At 39.3% G+C, this 22,912-nt stretch overlaps 1 protein-coding gene and 1 pseudogene across 1 annotated transcript in view; both read right to left on the bottom strand.

The window, feature by feature from the left end:
* Positions 1 to 855: 855 nt before the first annotated feature.
* Positions 856 to 22,912, bottom strand: part of LOC145582359 (target of rapamycin complex subunit LST8-1-like) — a 30,875-nt gene continuing 8,818 nt past the window's right edge. The window contains exons 6-10 of the mRNA XM_081639360.1: positions 6,587 to 6,703; positions 6,381 to 6,475; positions 2,964 to 3,046; positions 2,810 to 2,869; positions 856 to 1,791 (exon numbers count right to left, since the gene is read on the bottom strand). Of these exons, the coding sequence (XP_081495486.1) occupies positions 1,664 to 1,791; positions 2,810 to 2,869; positions 2,964 to 3,046; positions 6,381 to 6,475; positions 6,587 to 6,703 (483 nt within the window). The 3' untranslated portion in view covers positions 856 to 1,663. The remainder of the gene's footprint in view (positions 1,792 to 2,809; positions 2,870 to 2,963; positions 3,047 to 6,380; positions 6,476 to 6,586; positions 6,704 to 22,912) is intronic.
* LOC145583408 (small ribosomal subunit protein uS4m pseudogene) lies at positions 20,156 to 21,584 on the bottom strand (annotated as a pseudogene).

Here is a 22,912-nt window from a genome sequence, read left to right as displayed (position 1 = left end):
TTAATTTTTATAAAGTATGGCCATGAAATGTCAAAGCAGAATTATTTTTTTGGAACAGAGGACGGAATATAACATGATTCCCGTCACACGTAATGTCATACTCCGTATTTGTTTACGGTAGCAGAGTAGCTTAATCAACATTAGTGCAAACCTTGTTTACGCTATATGCGTTATACTGTAGGTTCAAAAAGAAACCACGGGGCACTCCATACCAGAGGAAGTAAGCCTTAGATTAGAGAAGAGACGCCCGCTCGTTCAAGGTATGTTAGGTCTAACTAACAAGTAACAATGGCATAGTATACATTCACCTTATTATTATGACTTCCAAAAGTCTATTTTATCATTTTATGTGCTTTAAATCATGCTCAATCATCGTATGTACTACGTGCTAGGAGCATCTGTACCTAAAATAAAGCTCAATTATATGTGTTACTTGCTAGAAGCAGCTATAAATATATGCGCCAAAGTCTATTCTTAGAACCCAACACATTTTTTTACAAAAAGGTCAAGTTTTGAGCCTAAGTAATACAAGAATGGCAACTTCAACTTCTACCAAGCTCTATGTGATGATTTACTTGGCTATCGTCTTATTGGCTTTGGCTACGAGCATTTCAGAGGCCCGTCACCTTCACTCACGAGGGCCAAACATTGTGACAAAGATCATCGTTGGCGGTTGGGGCCGTGGGTATGCTGCTGCTGACTGTTGTTGTTAATTCCGGTGGTTGTGTAGGACCTCAATCGTAAGGCCAGATGTATCTGCGCTCATATTCACGTCCTCATCTTTCTTTGTGTGTTAACATTGCTAGTTGTATTGCATTGTGCTAGTTAGTATCACTGTAATCATCTTATATATTGTGCATTTGTTAACTTTCATATAATGAATAAAATTATAGTATTGTTAAGGTATTAATGTTTCTTGGAGATATGTTACAAAAGAAAAAAGAAAGAGGATAAACGGACATATAGCAATAAGCCTAAATTAACTTTAGGACAATGCTACTCACTACAAAATAGGAATACAATTCGATGATCTTAATAAAGAGGACAGCCACATTGAGTCAGACTCGCTAATTAGATAATGAACCACTATCACTGGAGTCCTAAGCAACTAATTGACTAACGCAGGGTACGGAGGATGTAGGGTGTTAGCCGTATAACCCCCAGTGCAATGAGACTTTCTGAGGCCAGTCGTCACCATCTACCACACATCACATAGAATTTGTGCTTTGTACCTTGGCCGTCACCCATCACCCCAAATGGGGTGTACCAGAAGGATAGCCTAATAGGGGTTATGTACTCCATATTCTTTGTTTTTGCGTGCGCATTCGTTAATGATTCAATAATTTAGACATGTAGTGCAGAAGTTATTAGTACTCCACATAGTGTTTTATGGATACTTTTGAATTCGACAAGCTTCTCTAACCCCTTTCTGTGCAGCTTAACCTAGAAACGCAGGAAAACAGAGTGAACCTTTTAAGGCTGAGCGTTTGTTTTCAATAGAGAGCTCACCATTTTTTTGATGTGAAAATCAAAGTTCAACTCACTTTTCCAATGCTACAACAATCTATGAAAAGGAAAAACTATGTACACAAGAAGATCAGTCGAAATACCACCACCAAGATTAGGACTTTTTGTTACAAAATGGGAAGCTAACGTAAAAGGGTTATGAAGATGACACTTCAGCTCCATCATTTAGAGCACAGCAAACAACAGCTTTGTGATGCCCTTGATATGTTTGGATGACTTCACCACTTGACATCGACCACAGCTTTGCACTTCCATCCGAGGAAGCTAAAAAAATCAACAATGCAGTTTTAGTATCGAGGCACAGACTACATAACTACGGGAAAACATACACCTTTGAAAGAGGGTGTATACTTTTAACTCAAAAAATTAGGCATTCTCATTTACTCCTACTCTATAATCACAATTCTATTTTAGGTTTCCATGATAATGAGACAAGTTCAATATCTAGAAAAAAGTTTGAACATCCCTATATTATAATAACCATTTCAATTTCAATATATATGTCTCGGAGAGGGAAATTTCTTATGGCGTGTTTGGTTGGTGAATAAACGGTGGTGATGGCTTAAAATTTATATGTAAACAAGGAAAGTTCATACCAGCTTTACAGGGAAGTATTCAAATCATATGAGGTAGCCAACCAACACCATGAGACTCTCATTACAGATTGCAATGAAAATCAATAATTATTATCACAATTAATCATTGCCTACCATTCCAACCGGTAATGACACCTTATATCAAAGAATTAAAAAAAAAAAAAAAATGCTACATTAATAATTTTTAAGGTAAAGATATACCCTACTTTGGTATGGTACACAAGTAATGCCTATAATCGTTAAGGAAAATTTTGGCAATTTAGCTTAATTCTTTAGGAAAAGAAAACTCACCCAAGCATATTAGCCTATTAGTTTTTAAGGGAGGGGGGGGGGGGGGGGGGGGGGGGATGGGGGGATGAATATTAGTCTGCCCAATTATGTCCAGCATTAATCAGTCCTCATTGACCTCTTTTTTGGCAAAATCATCTCTCTTTAATTGTAATCACAGAAAAAGATTGTAATAGTTTAAATCAAACCATAAAACTTAGGCATAGTAGATTAGAAATCTTGGCAACAACTGGGAAATAGTTGCAAAAAACTATATCCTCATTCATATGAAGGCCATAAGCTAGCCACTCAAAAAATGTGTACTATGAGTCTATGAGGCAGGACTTCTCTATGCAGAATGCCCATCAACAATCCAAATAAAACAAACTACTTATATTTCCATGGATATGACAACTAACCTGTAATTAGGTAGGCACCATCTACAGAAAAAACACAGTCCCACACCCACCGTTCATGCCCTGAAAAATATCAAGCACAACCATTGGTGAATAAGTAATGGGCAAGACTGAGCACTCTATAAGATCAAATACGTACATTAAAAGAGATAATTACCAGATAAAGTTTTCTCCAAGGTGAAACGGTTGTCAACATTCCATATCTTGACCGTATGATCAGATGATGTAGTTGCCAAGTATCTGTAGAACAAATTCACTCAGCATAATAAAAAAATATATGCTTGATAGTTGTTCCACTTTTACACTATTCACATGCTTTGCTTTAACCTGATTATTATAATAACAAAACTTATGCTGTAAAATATTAGTGGAATTTTCTTTTCTACTACAAGTGTATTTTTCGATTAATAACTTTTATACTTGTTATTGAAAGAAAATTATAGATATTAATGATCAAATATTGGGATAAAAGTTAGTGGATTTCGGGCTTATAGCTGACCACAGAGGGGGGAAAACAGCTATGGATTAAAACATAGAGAGAACATAAACATAAACAAGAAGATACAAGTGCGACATTCCTATAGTTTCAAAGGTGAGAAATATTGGAATAGGAAGGCAATCCAGATTAGCAGCAATATAGTATTTCGTAGTGTGAATGAAAGTAGTCATAGAGTAAATGCAAATTGCCATTTGTCTTGTGTCTTGAAACAAAAGAATTTTGTTTGCTTTTTCCTTCCTAAATTATATGAGGTTAATGGTATATGAATTATGCAAAACTAAAAGTGCTGCAATTATTTTGAAATATATTGCTAGAAATTAGATCAATGACATCATTCTACCAATTAGCCTTTTTTGCCAAACCCATGTATACTAGTCACCCTCCAAACATGCTTACAGTCAATCACCAAGAGGAGGTTCCATCTCCACTTCGTTATGAAAAGCACCTACTCAGGGATCAAGCTCCATTAACTGGGAAAATGTTTTCTGTCTCCACCTTCCTTTTGCTCCTTGTCAACATAATAAACTTTTATCCCAATAGTACTTCTATGTTCTATCTCTCTACATTCCATGTCACATTAACACTTGCCACAACCATCTCAGCCCTTCTTCCTGCGAGAATTTTACATGATGTTCCCGTTTGCATGCAGCTCTTTCCAGGCCTTGAAAAAAAATCAGCACTATGAAGCTCCACTAAAGTACTGTGGTTATCGTTAAGGGCTATAGGTCTCCAATATCCTATGGTCCTAATCCATTTGTGCAGCTTCCCTCCTGCTTAATAATCACTTATTATACATCTCTACGCCCCTTTGAATTTTGTTATCCTCTTCGGGACCATATTATTGTCAGATGTTAGTTAAAAGCCTTGTTGCTTCTACTAACTCCTCCTTGGCCTTGTGTCCTCCTCTATAGTAGCATTGCAGCTACAGGCCAAACTGTGCTTCCTTACCCTCTTCATTGCAAAGGTAAGCAAGCCTTCTCAAAATGCATTATGACTTGATAAAAATTGAAAAAAAAAAAAAAAAATCTTAACCAACTGCACCACTGCTGTCATTGTTCTTAGTATATTAAGTAATTTGGAGTCTCTTTTAATTTATATGTCCAAAATAAAACAAATCCTAAAAGAACAATGCCCCAATATCATGACATTCATCTATATGATATATCCTTTGCACCCAAATTGCAGTAGGCATGTTGTCCTCTTAGCTTTATTACCAAAGGGTAAATCTTACATCTGAAGCCGAAATAAGTAGAAAAGTGTTCCACTTGATTTTACTGGTTATTTTATACATAACCATCAATTTCATGGGTGTAAAACGAGTTCTAGCTGTAATATCATAAAGCATCCTCCAGTAAAATCTTGTCTAGCTTACAAAATGACTTACAAAACAATTAGTTCACCTTCCCTTTTAGATTACCATGTTCTTGGACAGGTACTGTAGTCGTTAGCTTCATGGCCTCCACATCAACTGTATCATCTTTCACAAGTATTAACAGCTAAATTAGAGCTTTTTAACCAAGGGTTCGGTCCTTCAGTGTTTGATCAATATACTCATCCTCCTCATGAATAATTTTCAACATTCACCAACTTTCTGTTGATTTCATTAGCAATGGTTCTGACCCTTGTCCAGAAGACACTTGAATGTAATATTTTTTATCATCTACTACCTCCATCTACAGATAGGGAAGACAATGCAGCCCAAGTTTGACCATAACTCCACCAGATATGTAGAAAATATATACGAGCAAGTCCGAAACCCCAAAAAAGTATATTCCAAACTTAAGGCAATACAAAGGCCAACCATAATTTGACAACCTATAAGTGTATGATCACATAGAAGATAAGAGTGAAATTCTGTATACTATATGTATTATCTGCCATAAGACACCGAAACTTAATATGCCCCCCCCCCCCCCCAACAACCTCTTTCTCTCATTTATCCTTTCTCTCTTCTTTGAACACACTCTCGTGGTCATGTTTCTGGTTCAAGGGGCATATGAAGATCTCAAAATAGAATTCCTAGAAAGAAGTAATCAAGAACATTAAGATAAAAGCTAAAATTAACTCTCAATAATATTCATTATAATTTCTATCTAATCTCCTCCATTTACTGACAATCTGATTCTTTATTCTCTGTCTCTCCTCTACCAAACTCCCTTGCTTTCCTCCTCAAGCTCTAACATACTCATAGGATTTCCTTTGGTAAGTTCCTTAAACAACAGTCGCAGACCAATATAGATGAGACAATGAGCACACAATAAAATCCCATGAACCAGGTACACCATGGCGTAACTAGGCCATATTTTTGCCTTATAAGAAACCACTTTCTCCTTAACATCGCCATCCCAAAATAATTCTGCCTCCTCTTTTACTCCACTTCCCACACGGCTTTTTTGAATACAAGGCAAGTCTTTGTTCTTTTTACTCTCTACATCTCCCTTGCTCCCCAATTTTTTTTTTTTTAAGGATATCGAACACCACAGCAATTTTTAGGGAAATTTATTGATTCCTTTGAAAGATGAATGCTATACCTAGGACTGTGCACTGGTCCAGAACTGGACCAGACCAGACCGGAATTGGAATGGACCAGAACCGGAAACCAGGAATTTCTTGGACTGGCAACGGGGACCTGATTATTCCAGTCCAGTTTTAGACTTGTTTGGTTTTGTGAACTATCAATTAAAATAAACAGCTTATCTAGAATCAACTTTGAGAATCTATCTATGAAACCAATTTGGAAAAATCTTACCAAGTAACAGCATCAAAATTTTAATTAAAACCAAGTTAGCTGCATGAGTTCATTCCTACTCCTTTGAATTCTATCCCTAAACTACAGCCATCAAGGATATATATCTATTCATGTGTATTGTTAAACATTATCAAAAACCTAAAGCAAAAAACTTATCATACAAAGGGTTACCCTACAAGCCAATACATGTCATTTGCCACACACCAATGCTGACACATATTGTTTATATGTACATTTGTTTGCAGTAAATTAAGCAACAATACTCATGGAACACCTTAAGAATGTGCAAGGAAAAAAAAAACACGAACTGCTCAGAGGACACAAACCTATTGGGTTCACAATATTCAGGTGAAAGAAGGCACTTAAGGATGTATCCTTTGTGCGCTTGAAGCCTGTGAAGTGGCTCAAAATTTGTCATTGTCTGGAATAGAAGAAATTCCAAGTTAGAGACCATCAAACTTACATAATGATTCTTCCTAAAAAAAGAAAAAAAAAAAAAGTTACATAGTGATTCATCAAATGATTTAATCACCTGTGTCCCACTCAACAAACGCCAAACAAAGCAGGTTCCATTATTATTTGCAGCGACTACCAAGGTTCCATCAAACATCACTGTCAAAGACCTTACAGCTGTATCCACTTCTGGTACCTGAGAGTTCAGATTTTTAGTTTAGTTGCATCTTTTAAATTCCTCAATCACCCATTCTGGTATTTAGAAGCAAATACCAACTAACTACTAAGTGCTAACTACAAAGTACATCCATACTATATGTATGAGTTGGAGCCAGTTAAAACCATGCTTTACTAACTTGACATACTCATACTTGTGGAGACATACACAATAGGATAATGATAGAATGGAGATGGAACTATGGAAGCATCGGCAGATTACATTTTGCACTACCTTCAGATTTCATGAAGAACGATAAAGATATAAATTTCATAAATCAAATAAAGTTCTCTTTACTCTTGTTACAGAAAACAAATTTTTTACTCATTCTCATCCAAATTTAAGTTACTCAAACCAACTTCTTTTCCCTAGCTTCTTAGAAGTCAGAGAAATAGATATAGGTGGTGTTTTGTTCAGCATATGGCATCAGGTATAGGGTTTGGTTATTAAAATTCATAATTCCATATTGTACTTTTTATATAAATAAACAAATAAAATAAAATAAAAAGAACCCTTAATTTCTCTCTCCCCACCCCTCTTCCCACTTTTACTTCTGCTTCCTCCGCATATGACATTAACCACCTTCTCCAGACTTTGCTAAAATCAGACCTCTACCCTCCTCTTCCTCTTCAGATCTTCATACTCTCCTATGAATTCTCCTCTTTGATAATCATGAAATGTGTGAAAAGATTGACTTTTGGTGGTCGACTTCTCTCACCAAAATTCTCACAGTAAAAAAATACCGACAAAGGTGATTTAGTTAATGTAGCTAGGACCTTTTCCCCATCTTTGTATGCAACAATCTAGGACTTATTTTGGACAACTATAGATAGAGAAACCTTACTGGGGTTTGGCAATTTAATCTACAACAAGCATTTTGTGTGTACCTTTAAGAGACAAAGATAGTCACTATTAAAAGTGAGGTTCGAGAAAATTGTAAGTGAGTGTTCTACTGTTCCACAATTGTATTGTTAGAGAAATTGTATTCCATCTATTTTTGGGGTGAAGTCTTCTTATATGAACTACTAGTCCCGTGATGTTTTACCATTTTGGGTTTTCCACTTTCCCATATACTTCTTGTGTTCCCTATTTTGATTGTTCTTGTTTTGTTTCCATCTTAGATTACACAAAGAGGGAAGATACAATTTTTCAGCTAAGGAACAGATATCCCAAAACTCATTCCCTATAGTGAAGGATACATAGCCAAAAAAAAAATTTACTTTATAGTTTATCAACTACTACTTTTTGTTTTGCAGTGGGAATGCTTTATAACACGTCCAGGCTGAAAGAAGGTAAAAATTTTGAACTGTTGGAGAAGATATTCAAGCTTAGACAAAACACTTTGCCGTTGGACCTTTGAATCCGTTGGACATGGAAAGCAAAAACCAGAAAGATAAACATATATGCTTGAAATGGCTAGACAAACAAGGAAAAAGTTCGATGATATATTCACTTTTGAACTAACAACCTCAATAACAGATGAGCAGATCACGAAATTGGCACTAGGGTTGCAAAGAAGCGGGCAAAGGTTTATATCGGCATTAAAATGGTGGATACAGCTAAATATTTGACAGGTGAGGAAACGAGAAATCTTCTAATGCCAGAAGGGTGTGAAGTGGGTAAAAATCAGAGGAATAGTGGTAGACTGGGTACGCCATACTACAGATTCTAGCACCTTCTATAGGTGGAGTCATGACTCGCTGTTGGTTAAACTCATGCATAGAGAGCATCAACATGGGAGTGCCAATGGTAGCATTGCCTATGCATTCTAATTAACCAAGAAATGCAGAGGTGCTAAGAACTGGTATGCTGGTGAGGGATTGAACACACTAAGCTAACCTAGTGATGCTGACTACAATAGAGAATGTATTGAGGAGATAACTGGCATCAGAAGGAGATGAAATACAGAAAAGGGCTACAGTCTACAACTGGGTGTTCGATCATCTGTTGCTACTGGTGGTGTGTCTCACTTAGAAGTGAATTCTTTTATTATTCAGATCACGGAAAATGTCTACGTCAGCAGTGGATACTTCCGCCTGTAGGATTCTCGCTTGAAGAGGTTCTTTTTCACTGCAGACTTCTGAATTTAGTGTTGCTAATGTTTCGTTTATACTTTACCAGCTATGTAGTATACAAGTACATGTGCTATGTACATTCTATAACAAACTATGTGCGTAGTATGAGCTGTACGTTCTTTTAAAGTTTTAAAAGTTACGGCCAATGAAGAGATACTCCTAGCATATACACGATTTATATTTGTAAAGCTCCAAAAAAAGCTAACCATTGCTATGACAAAGCAAGCACATATATAAATCAATCAGAGCCTTAAAAGATCAAAAACACTGAAATGAAAAATACAGCAGAACGTATTACTAATTTACTGAACTGAGCTGAGTTGAGCTGAACTGATTGGAGCTGAAGTGACATGAATTGAATTGTTTAAGAGAGAAGGAAATTAGGAACTAAACTAAACTGATCTGATTGAATCTGAATTGAACTGAAATGAAGCTAAAAAGAAGAGGCCCTAAGAGAACTGGAACAACACACCTTCAGAAAATAAAGTGGGATGACAAGAAGTAAAAAAACAAATTTCTTTTTTTCTCTAAAGCTAAAAAGATATGACAGTTACATTAATGATTCTCATTTCTATAGAACATAAATGATCCTTACACAAATGTTCCATATATCACAAATATTCTTGACACAAATGTTAAGTGAATTTTTCAACCTAAACCATGTTTGCAATCCTGAATACCTCAAACCTATTGCTAAATTGCAATATTAGGAATAGCATCAGTCCCTATTATCGTAGACGAGAGCCTTGGTGTTGAAGAGACTGCGGATTTTTCAGGATCCAAGAAATGGCTCATTAATGCCGGAAAAACGGCCGTGATTAATATCGTATAAGATATGAAATGCGAATGCGCCATCTTAAAAAAAGGGGAAAGTACAGTCCAAATAAGGCCCTAGCCCTAAAAAACCCTTCTTCTTTATAAAGGAAACCGGGGCCTTCTCTTCGGTTAATTTGTTAGTTTTTTCAAGTAAAAATAGAATTAAAAGAGCAAACAGAGGAAATACTTGAATTGGTAGGACAAAAGGCCTAAAATGATTATCACACACACAAAAAATCCTGTTTCGTATAATTTTTATGCAAAACCTTGAAGTTTGAAAGGAGAACAACCTTTTTTTTTGTATTTGGTTGAAAAACGAAAAAGATAGTTGAAGGAAAGGAACAGTCAATAAGAACAAAGTAGGAAAAAACGGATCAAAGAGGACACAGGCCAATTATGATTCCAGCCTAGAAGACTAGTTAAAGGAAGGATCAAGAATGTCATATATTTCAGGAGCTAGATTAGTTGATGATAAACAAGTAAAATCAACAAAAAAAGAGGGGGACTCTTCGAGAATTCTTAATCATTGAAGTTAAAAACTCAAATATGAAAATCCTGGCTGACCTCGAGGATCAGATTTCTACCAAATTCATATGTAAATCCGTTATTTTTTCGGAAAAGTCCTCTGATTTTGGTGGCTACAGCTACAAAATTGGATTATGAGCGACGGATGCGGTCAAAGCATACGTACAAGAATAAAACCCGAGACCTCTTTCCTGGGGTTTCTCCCGAAAACTTCGAGTCCGGCGCAAAAAAAGGGATTGGAGGCAATGCGAAAACGAGTTTAAAATCATTTTATGTTCAGGCGAGCTTCAGATCAGCTCTAAGAACTGGCAAAAAGAAATAGGCAAAAGAAAAAAATAGAAAAGACGAAGCCCGCCTCCAAAGAGGGCAAGGTGGTTCAAAAGAGAAAGAAAAAAAAGACGAAGCCCCGCCTCCAAAGAGGGCAAGGTGGTTCAAAAGAGAAAAAAGGCCTTTATCGTCTCTATTCACAAAAAAATAATGAAAAGCCTTTGGTCCTCTTTATTTTTCATTATAAAATCGGTCCTTTACCGTCTCATTAGTTTCATGGTGTGGCTGCTCGCCTCCCTTTATGTCTTCTTCTACAAAGATGGAGCACACTTGACTCCAGAAATGGTTCAAATCCTTACTCTAGAACAATTTTGTAACTGGCTTTTCGACTGGCAAACGCCAAGGCTGCCTCCCGAGTGGGGCCAGAAAACCCCACTATGGGAGACCCTTCATAACTGGATCTCTTGTATTTACCATTTTCTTCAATCGCTTTTTTTGTGATGTGAACCCCCTCGAGGGCAGGGCGTAACAAGATAGCCATAGGGGAACCTGTGGCTGGATTGAATCCTTTCGAGTAAGATCCACCTGAGGTATGTAATTGCTTATTAGAAGATTAGGGAATGAAATCCGAAGTCTTTCGGTTTTTCAAAACTCGGAAGCATAGTGATAGTCCTTTTCTAAGAAAGATTATGGTTCTCGGGTTAAAGAAAAAGTAGCTTGTGGCTCCGGGCCACCCTGGACGTAGTCGACCTTCGTTAGTCTTTGAAGATCTCGATGAACCAGGTAACCAAAAGTCACGATCGTAGGTCGAAACCCAGATCATGATTCTGGAGCACGCTGGTTCAAATCCAGCTCGTGACAAGACCATGGTCATATAGATGGGAGGATAGCCCTTTTAGGAGAGTGGTTGTCTATCCAACTTATCGTGGTTAAGCTGCTAAGAGCGGTGACGGGTTTATGCATGAAAGTCTAGGGGAAACCCAAGTAGTTCGAAAGCCCTTGGTCCTTGGTGCCGATGCAGAATAAGCTGTCTTGGGGAAAGCCGCAAGCACCACGAGGTCCCAAAAGAGGTTCCTTGTCTCTAGGCCAAGAATAGCAACAGAGAAGGAGACAGATTCCGTTCTACTATAGAGTGAACTGGTCACTTAACTGCGAATGTTGACTGTCTTGAAAGACTAGGTCATCGCCCATATTTCTCTTATTGGTTTTAACACTACTCTGCTATCAGAATAGGGCGATAGGTATTAAATCGAAACCCTAACCTCAACTGCTAACGGCTTCTTCTCTTGTTAGAGGAAGCCCTAGAAAAAAGTCTTATTTATGTTACACGTAGCAACTCTTCTTGTTCAATCCTGACATCCGCTCTCAGGAAGGAACGACGAGAGAGTGACTAAGCCAAAACGCAGGACTTCAATTTATTCTATGCTAATAGAAAGTCTTTAGTACAACTCTTCTTTCCTCCGAAGACCCCTCTCTTTAGTCAAAAATCCATGTGTTGAAAGATCTGACCGGTAAAGAAAAGGAGTTTTTCCCTAATATAAATTATATCTATCTCTTACTGTTTCTTCCATTCGTTGATAAAATCCTCAGGCTACTCAACTTTATTAGTCTTCTACTGATTAAGGATTTTTTTTTACGCCTTTCTTACTAAGGTAAATCTCTATTTATATACTCCTTTTGTTTACAACATTATCAAAGACTTGGGAAGTCCTGAGACCAGCATCAAGCTAGAAAACTTCCGCTATCCTCTAAAAAAGAAAACTCTTTTAGAGTCTTACCTTTGGAGATTTCCATGTATTCCTTAACTTAGATTACTGAGTTAACATCTTAGCTACTTCAAGTATAGGTAGAAGTGCTACTCCCCCTGAAAGATTCTTAATGTTAGAAGAATGACTCCGATACCGGATCTGCTAAACTAAAGAAAGTAACATCTAATCTAATAAGGAATATAGGCATCTAATCTAGAGATGGATAAGGGGCTTTGAGGGATTCCTTCTTCACTACTCTTCTGTTCTCTTTCTAGCTGCGGTTGGTGATATAATAGCCACTGCTTTTCTTTTAAGAAGTGCTCCTATAGGCAAAAGATTAGGAGCGGCTACTCACACGGTAAGAGCGCCTTTTGGAATCACTTCCTATTCTAATGATATCTCTGGCATTACAGTGAAGTTACCATCTTTCAGGCTAGGCAAAGTCTATCTTTCCTTTCCAAAAGCTTCGCTTAAGCGATTACATACCTTCTTAAGGAGTTGCTAGCTTAGTTCATGAGTCTAGTTCTGTTGAGTAGTAGTAGTTTAAGAAGTCTTTTCGTAGGCTGATCTTCTTTAGTCACAAAAACTTCCACTGAATAGGTGGAAGATTCATCACTTGTAACAAGTCATGTTAAAGAAGAAGAGAAGATAGTAAGAAGACTGGATTTCTACGGGATCTATATTGCGTTATAATGCCTTTTATGATAATTATCTAATTCCACATATATGATATGAGAAGTGAAACATCGCTTTATCTGCAATATGATTAAGGTATTGTACTAGTAGTTACTTGACTGTAAAGGTAAAGGAGAGGTTCGAAGATGCTCGTAAGAGGAACGATGTTGGCATCTCAGTGAATCACTCGATAAGATTGAATTATTAAGGGCTCATGTAGCCCATTAGAATGAGTTTTCTTATCTGAATGTGAATGACACACCAATGAATCGTTAAATGTTGTTTTATTGGTAATAATCTCGCTATCATAGTTAAGGTGCGTAGTTACTCTAAGCTATACAACGAGGTCCATCAAAGGCCCTGCCCAAAAACGATTCTCTAGATTTTAGTGTGCTTAATAATTCTCTTTGTACGAATTGGAGTACGAAAGGCCCTGCCCCAAAAACGAATAAAATAGTCCTTTTTTTTGGCCGGGTACCGCCACGCGGCTTAATTCCGATCACTCCCTCAGGAAGAGGAGGTAATAGTAGAACGCACATCAGAGAGTACTCCCCTTTCTTGTCTAATAAGGCTGGTTTCCAAAGCCCCTTTCTTAAGAGATAGAGCACTCCTTACTCAACAGCTCAAAGCTAACTAGTACAAAAAGCATGTGATCTGTCCTTAACCTTCTAATAAGCGACTACATACCTCGTTTACATAACCTACTTGCACTATTTAGCCCTGCCTACTCCGAATGAACTCGCTTCTACTTGTCTTTTTTTTATTGGCTGATTTGTACCGGGGTACATCTGGAACTTCCCTCGCCCAATCCTCACTCGACGGCTACGTCCTTTCTTAGGTGAGCTACGTGAGACTGAAGCTAGCTCTCTTTCTTTTCTTTCTCCAGAAAGACGGAAAAGCCCCTTTCCAGCTCACTCTGTCAGTCCACTAAGATCGGTATAGAGTAAGTCAGTACAGCACTAGCACTAGCAATAGCTTTTTCAGTACAATGAGTCCCCTTCTCCACGACCACTCTTATTTGTTTTCATTTGGGCTTTCCTCATGCTTCTAATAAGCAACTACATACCTTGGAAATTTCCGTGTCCCCCATAAACTCTTCCTAAGTAATTCCATTCCATTTTGGACTCGGACGTGGGCTTTTCAAACCATCAAGTGGGCTTTGCAATTCAGTATCTTCAAAACCATAATTACCCCATGAGTCCCCAATTTCTCCTCTTCCTGCTTGTCAATGGGCTTAGATGCATCAAAGCATTCAAGAGATAGCAAGAATGCCAAGTCCAATTCCTCAATATTCAAAAAATCTTCTTCTTCAGCGACCCAAGGAAGATCATCTTGTTCCAAATCAAAGAGGATAGGGTTCAAGGGTTTCTAAGGGATGAATCGTTTGTCCTTCCCGTACAGATAGGACTAGAAAGATTGTAACATGGGCTATAAACATAGATTTTTATCGCCTAGATCTGATGGTAGTTTACTTGCTTACTTGAACAAGTATGGATTTCACTTGAAAGAATCCTCCTTTTAATGCTTTTCTAACTGTTCTGGTTAAGGAAGGGATAAGTGATGGAACTGAACTAGCTTATTTGTTGTCTAGCCTTATAACTCACTATTGATATATATGGACGGCAAGAAACTAGCCGCTTGAAAAGGGAAGAAAAAGTTACATGGACTACTAGTGAATAACAGATACTTTGTATTATCCCTTGTCTATAAAGGGTACTGGCTCGAAGACAGAAGCACTCGAACGTGATGAACTTATTGATCTATCACTTGCCATTTGAAAGAATCCTTCCTCCTTACCTTTAAGTAAGCACAATGGTGCAAGGATGCTAAAGGAAAGGGGTTAGCCCAACATGAATAAGGGCTCTACTTAGTGGCAAAGCTACTCCGAAGCACCCTTTTGCATAGAGAAAGCTCTTTTTATCACCTCTTTCAGGAATCAACCAAGAGGTGTCCCAAAGTCTCGTTAGAACGCAGGATTGGAGCCTTCTAGAGCATCCAGAGCTTGGCACCAACCCCGTGGAAATTCCTTCTAAGGAAGGCACTATTGAATAGCTTCATTTTGAACGAGATATCTTAGTTCGTATCCCGGATTCAAAAAAGTCTCGTGAAAAGGCGCCTCTTTCTGAGGAGAATGCCATAACATAAGAAGAAGGGGAGAAATCTATGTCTCTTTTGCAGCACCTCTCGGACTCTGTTCTCTTGCCATTGCCTCTGAGGCCCCCTTAGCGGGGTCTCTTACACGGGAACCGAATACGGATAGCTCGCATCAACAATAGAAGTGCTCACGCCTAACCAAAATGAATCATCCCCCCTCCCTATTGAGAAGAAAGGGGATCCCTTAGCGAGCAGCGTACCGGACAGGAATGATTCTATTGAATCCCACAAAGATATGAGCTCTCTCTAAGTACAATAAGGGGACTCCCTTTAGTTTAGTGAATAAAAAGTGCCACCTCTTTCGAGGAATGGGAGAAATTGCTTATTAAGAAGAGTTGGAGCATATAAATCAATAGCATAGATTCTTCCCCTCTCCCTTGGGCATTTAGCAGGGCTAAAGAGAGCGATCGGAGGGGAGTCCTAGCCATGATTTATCTACACACGGGTGCTCATTCTATCTATAATCATTGCATGACAGCAAGCGTAGGTTTAGCTTACGTATGAAAGGGGCTTGACGATCCGTAGTCCGACGGTAGAGGAGGCCTAGCAAACTACTGCTAAAGGCATATGAAATGAATAAGGGTGACATGCGCTGACCCCTAATCTCTATATCACCGAGGTCACCTCCTGCGCTGCGAGATGGTCCTGCGACCCCGAATACTTCGGCGACTCCGGCACCTTCATTATTGAGGACCCGAGGCACCAACTTCTTCTTCCCTCTATGGATCAGAGAAGAAAGATTGAATACAAATAGAATAGTACAGATTCACCACGTGGTACTAATATTGGAAAATCTGTTACAAAGAAGACAGAATGAAAAAGAGAAGGAAGGTTTTAAAGCTCTCGTGCAGGAGCTCCTTCTAAGTCTAATGTTCTGGCCGTTCTAACGTCACTTTAGCCCTTCTCATTGGTCCACACCTATGGAGGGTTGGCGCTCGCCTTTATTCATATTCAATTGGCCCATCTCGTTGAAGTGCAACAAGTCCACAAGCGAGTACCTCAGCCTGGCTCGATCCATCATTGGTTAAGGCTTCCAAGTGGCTTTACAAACTACTATAGAAAGAACCCAATGACTGATCCTGGGTTCAGTACATGTACAATGCCTGATTATTGGTTGTCCAAACTCCCTCATTTACAACACAATGACCGACTCTAACAAAACAATAGGTGCAAACAACAGGAGGAAAAAAAGAATGCGGAATAACGCGACTTTCAAAACCCAATAAGGGTGAACACGAGGGGGTCGAAAACATGCGTTAAGACAACGAATTTATCCCATATCTTGAGAGCAGGTGATCGCTTTCGGCTTGAGCTTCCTGTGTGCGATGGTTCTTACATTTGCCTTCGGGAAAATCCTTCTTCAACATATAGATTTCTATCAGTGCCATGTGCTGGCATGGACCTGGTCCTTCACTAATGAATATGTCCAACCGGTATCAGATATGGGCTGACGTGGGAATCGGTGTCGTGTCAAGCAATCCATCCGGCTTTGGCCTTTACAGCCTTTTCAAATCGAATCTCTTATTCCTCTTCAATCGGGTTACTTTACTACCTTGAGAGGGGTCTTCTAAGTTTCCAAATAAATGGGTTCATGACCTCGGGTGCGTTTGACACCTATTTACAGTCTAGCGCCGGGATCAAAAATCCAAGAAGAGGAGGACTGATGGTGAAGAACAAAACACACGGAAGCAGACATGGCAGAGGTCCAACATAAACCTCCTCACAAGGAGCCAAAGATGGGTGAGGAGAGCTAAGGAAGCGATGGCTAATAATTCAGTGGAGCAGAAAGAATAGCTAAACAAAGGGATAGAAATATCTTGTCTAATTATGCTTTCTCGGGTTCTTTATTGATAAGTCTTTTTAAAGCACTAAACCCAAGCTTTCTATTATGAGTCTATTATGAGTTCAAGAATGGTTTAAGGACCCCCTCCCCGGGGTATTAAAGCGCCTTATCAGAGAGCGATGGGCCACCATGACATAACTTGTAAACAATAGTTTTAGTTAGCTCAAGGAAGATTCGCCTTTTCCCCAATAGCAGGTAGGGAAGGTCACAACTATGGAGATGTCCTCCTTGCCCAAGATTCAAATAGACTGTGTTACGATACCCACATCTGGTGGACTCTTTAAAGCAGCGGAGCTCTATCCTGAAATCGGCCGATGAAAGGGATGACGGGAACGTTGGGAATGGTAATGGGTGAATGACTGCTATTCCTTGGCTGGACTCTACTCTCGATCTACGGCCCTTTCACTAGGTGCACGGGTACACTTAAGCACCAGCTAAACGACTTCCTCAACAGCGCCCTTAAGCATCTCTAGCCATTTCCAACTCTTCAAAGTTCCCCCAAAGATCAATCTCGTCTCATATCTCGGAGCACCCAGTAAGAATCCATATGGATATGAAACCCCCCAGCATGTATGCTGCGGCTAAGGAAAGCTCGTCTCAAAATCTCACTTAAGTATAGATTCGTTTGGATATCTGAGGGAAGAAGAAAAAAGCTTTAACGCCGCGTATACGCCCGTTTGAAAGGAAGTGAAGTAACGCCCATTATAGAGAGATGGAGCTTTAGCTTTAAAGTATTCTCCTAAAGCACACCTCAAGTAAGGGATCCTTAAGCCCGGTGAGTTTAAGCTGTCTAAATGGAAGCGATAAAAGACCGAAAATGCAACCTGAGGGGTACTTTGTGGAGATTGAGCCTCAGAAGTATTGCTTCAAAAATAGGTCCGACAAAGCCACGTTTGGATGCTATGCTAATCAGGGTAATCCCTAGCGAAGGGTCCTAAACTGGCGCTAGAGCCTACGCTTTTAGCCTGTGCAGTTTGGTTCGCAGCTCTAGCCTAATTGCCGAGGATAAGTCCGCAGAGATTTCAACATGGGATCGGTAGTGAAGCCAGTAATTATCATCGAATGCCAACCCTAGAGCCAATCCATAGAGCACTTCGGAATTCTCTGATGTATCATCACTAAGCACGTTCCCCGTTCACCAATATTGACCGTCTCAGCGGAAAGGGTAGAGTTCCACAACGTAACGGCGGCAAAGGTGCCTCCCGGTCAAAGCAAAGTTCTTATCCCTTCTGGTAGCCAATCAGAATGAAAGCAGAGCTATCGGTGACATCAGCCTTGGAAACTGGTAACGATGAAGGAGAGGCTAGCTAGAATCGCTTGCATGGGGCAATTCCAATTAACAAAGCTAATAGAAAGTAGAAAGAGAGAGGTCGCAGAAAAATTACGAGAGAGAGTACAGCGCAAAGGCAGAATGCGACAGCAGGGCAATACCTCACCAAAAAACAAGCTAGCCATACCTTTCAAGCTAGCATAGCTAGCAAGACTAAATGCTTTCGAAATTGCCTCAAATAGCCAAGGTCGGTATAGAGCTTGCCAGCAAGCAAGCGAACAAAAAAGCCGGAAGGAATCAACCGATCCTGATTCTGATAGGGCAAAGGACAGAGGAAAAGCAAAGAAAGCGAAAGATTGGAAAAGACTTTCAAGCTCGATCAAACACCCATGCTTGGGAAGTCTATCCTTTCTTTCTCTTACCTAGAAATGGGAAAAGATTTCAAACAAGTAGCTCGTGGAACATCCCCCCTTTTTCTCAATCAACCATCTCGGACTACGTCATAATCGGCAGCCACACAATGTATTTCACTTCGGTTGAGCACAACATGTACACCGGCGCACCAGACCTATAAAAGACATAGTCTATACTATATATACGACTTCTATAGGTGCTTAAAGCCCTTAAAAAGGTTTAATGGCTATGACCGGCTAAAGATCACTGCCATCTCACGAATTGGATTAGAACCAATCAATCTCCGATACCTTTAATAGATCGTAAGTGGGTCTGTCGTCCTCTTCATTATAGTCCTTCTAGAATCAATAGCATTTCGTCGGAATACATCCTGTCTTTTCACCTTAGTAGTCCTATGCATAGTCAGTACTATAGCCCCAATCATGGCTACTAATAAAATAAGACTAGAAACCAAAAACCAGACAAAATAGTAAGTATAAAGTAAATTGCCCAATGTTTCCAAATTAGTCCAACTTCGTACCTTTCCGGCATAAACCGTATATCTCGGAGGGGTCGTATTTCTTTGGGTTGGTAGTAATGGAATGGTTTCATTATCTAAAATGAAGAACATTTCCCACCAAAAGATCAGTCCAATAATACCACTCACTGGTAAATAGCGCAATACTTCTTCGTGAATCTCCGCTATTTGAATATGGAACATCATAACAACGAATAGGAATGAAACGGCTATAGCTCCTATATAAACTACTGGGAAGATCATGGCGGAAAAATCGAGACCTAACAAAAGAAGTAAACCTGAAGTGTTGCGAAAGACTGGGATGGGAAACAAAACGGAATGTACCGGATTTTTAGCACGTACAACCATCAAACCAGAGACCAAAGCCGGGCTCGACAAAACAGAAAGTATCATGGTACGTCGTCCTTCACTGAAATGGAACTTTCATGCTGGTTTGGAGTAAGAACTAGCATGAAAGTCAATCTATTACGTACGACCAGCACGGTTGTTCATATTTCATTTCCTTCTTCCAAACCAAGCCTTTCTTGGAGAGCATTCACTGAGTTACTTACGATCTCTCGACGCCGAGAATTTCTTTTGTGCCGGGGTTCGGCTAGCTTCTCCCCCACCTTTTAGCGTTCTGGGCAATAAAGAAACCCAAAATCAAAAAGAAAGAAGTGAAATTGGGCCATGTTTCCCGAGGGAGGCCGCCTTCTCTCAGGCAGTCGACTAGAAGTAGAAGACTGTTGTATGAGGGCTTCCCTCTTTCTTGGGCTCTGCTCGCCCGTCTACGCCCCGACCCAGAAAGTCATAATTGAGAAAATGTTTCCTTACTTGTTCTTCTAAGTGAATTGGCATTACCTTCCTGCATTAAGATTTAAAACTTGTCGAAAAAAAAAGGCAATCAACCAAAATAAAGAAAAAAATGAAACCGGTTCAATATTTTATCTAGATGGATCCCTGTCCTTATCTCTATCCGTATAGATATGCCCCTATGAGCGACTACGCCGATCTTTATGTGTTTCGGCCACGCCCCTTTCTACTCCGAAGAGGAAGGTTTGGATCATTCAATCTTAAGTCGTGAGGGATGTAATCTATGTTAGGTCCATAAGATACCACAGCATTTAGTGTTCTATGATTGACCTCCGAATAATGAGTAGGTAGTTCTATCCTTTTGATTCTTCTCTGCATTCTCTTCTTCGATAAGGTCACGGAGTGATAAAAATTCCTCTTCATTCTGCTGTGCTCGGCGTCGGATTCAAACTTCTTTGTTCTTTTTAAGTCTTCTTTTTAACTTTTGCAAAAACCGGTCTTTGAGTAGTAGGCAGCATTCCTTCTTAGTTTTGAGTCGGTGGAACCATTCTGTTTTGCTTCTTCTCCACAGTCTTACTCGGCAGAGCCATTTTTTTTTTTGCTTCTTTTTTTATTTTTTCTTCTCTGCATTCTTACCCAACAACCCTAGAATTTGCCTATGATTTTTTCAACTGATATTTTGATATAGAAGAATCTCCTTATTTCTTCACCGCGGGTTCTCGCGTAATTTTCTTGAAAAGATATTATATCACCGTGGGAAACTTGAAAATGACTAATGTTGACTATTCCATTATTCACACACACTTTTCGATGACTTATCGACTGCCTTGCTTGAGGAATAGTTTCACAAAAATGGAGACGAACCAGAATTACGTCCAATCTTGTTCTGGGAGTAGAAAAGGGATATATGAAGTGAGTTTTGTTCTTCTATGCATCTTTGTGATGGGTAAATTACCATTAAAAGGGGACAACTTTCGTGTAGTTTGTAATTGTATGTAACTGTTACGATTTTTTCTCGGATAAATCTTTTTCTTAATAGATCTTTTCTTCATTCGCAATTTTCCGAGAATGCGGCGTTGCACTATTGTAAGTACTTTATTCCGAACATTTCCCAAAAGTAGACAACAAGTTTTAAATTTTAATGCACGCATTATGTATTGTTGAATCAGTCAGTCTTTTTCGCCACATCGGGGCTATGGGACTCGAACCCAACTCTTTCCGCGACCCCTCCACGAATAACGAGAAAACAAAACATTTCTCTTTTCTACGAGAATTTATGTTTCGCTGCTTTTCTACTTGGCTGTACGACATGAGTTTCAGTATACCAAAGGGTCAAACCCCGCTGAAGCACTGGAAAACTGTTGACCATGATTTCGAGCGCTTTTCAAAAACCATTTGCTCGCAATGCCTTGAGTGGACAGGTCTAAAAGTACGCCCACTAGATCCTTCATAGAGAACTGTGAAGAGAGTCTAGATATCAATGAATGAAGAACAGCTAATGAAGAACCGGTCAAAATGATATTATCCACATATAGCAGAATTATCACTATCTCAAAGGAGGATGACCGGATAAACATCGAAGGATCAGCTCCACTACAGCTAAAACTCTGAAATAAAGCTCGTGGAGCCTGTCGTAAACCATAAATCGAACGATGTAACTTACAGACATGTTTGTTTAGAACGAGCAGAGTCAACAACCTAAGCCTGGTGGTTGAACCATAAATACTTTTTCATTCAACTTACCATGTAAAAATAAAAAGGCATTTTTGACATCCAACAACGTTCATAGAGGGTTCATATGGCACTCAATACCAAGTCTTACTTTGCAGAAGAGCGGTATACTCATCTTTCATAGCCGAAACCCCCGACTGTTACCCTCAGGTACAAGGAATAGCTCTTTTACACTCCTATTAGTCTCAAAACCGAGCTATCTGCTAAAGGAAGTTCACTGCGAACTCCAATTCAAGCTTAAACCAACAGCATACACAGAAGCTCCCACCGGGGAAAAAGGTCCCTATGAGCACTCAAAAAGGATTTTTCTTTACGAAAAGTAGACTTAACCCATATATTCAAAATAGAATCAGGGTCATTACATAAGATATGCACAATATGCTTCACCACAGATACTTTGTTCCATTCATGAACTCTCTTAATGCCAAAACCACCTTCCCTACTAGGAGGTTCCATGCAAGGCTCCAGTGTGCTTTCAATCTATCCCTTTCCATAGGAAAAAAAATCCGCTCAATGTCCTTGAAAGGGTAATATTAAGATACTTTTACAGTAATTCTGAATAGAAAACAGGATTGATTTGATCATTGTACCATTCCAGCATAAGAAAGGCTCTTGTTGGGTCAAGGACTTCACTCTGGTAAGAATCCTTGATACTAAAGCTTTTGCACAAAGATTTTCTCTAAGTGTTTGAGTGAGGGTTGTTGACTCCGCTCGGAATTTGAAGCTTAAGAAGCATTCCTGTGACCTGACGGGCCACATGAAAGGTTTCTTTATCCTCCTTTACAAAGGCATAACAATTTAAAAAAGGTTTGCCTTTTTCCATTGACGGAAGATTCCTAGCTATTTTGCTTCCCCATTTGGCTGAAAGCATTTCCATAGCGAACCAGGCAAGGAAGATCACGAGTAGGCTGGTAACAATTTCATCACCAGCAAAATAGGCATCTTAATCTTCAGTAGGAAATTCCTTCATCTCAAATGATGTGGGTAAGGTACACCAATTTCTTTCCATTTCCAGGTAAGATGAGCGGAGACGAGTTTATCAGCACACCCCCGTAGGTAGTCGGTTCCCTCGGAAAAAGTTGGCGAAAACTTCATCCAGTTCTACCGTAAACACTCTCTCAAGAAGAAGAAGAAAGCCTCGCTTGGGTCCTTGCATCTAAGGCAATTGTCATATTACTAGTCAGAGGAAGTGCTTTACTTTTTCAATTTCCACAAGGTCTTCCACTGCAACTATCCCTAGCCCGTGCTATCTCCATCACAGAAGAAATGATCAAATTTCTTTCTTTTTTATCACACCATCCTGAACTCAGCTCTTCGAACCTTAAGGGACTCTGCTTCTTCTCTAGCTGGCATTCCGGTCT

The sequence above is a fragment of the Chenopodium album genome, chromosome 15 (assembly GCF_948465745.1).
Source record: "Chenopodium album chromosome 15, dcCheAlbu1.1, whole genome shotgun sequence".
Lineage (NCBI taxonomy): Eukaryota > Viridiplantae > Streptophyta > Magnoliopsida > Caryophyllales > Amaranthaceae > Chenopodium > Chenopodium album.
This window is presented reverse-complemented; position numbering and strand designations above follow the sequence as displayed.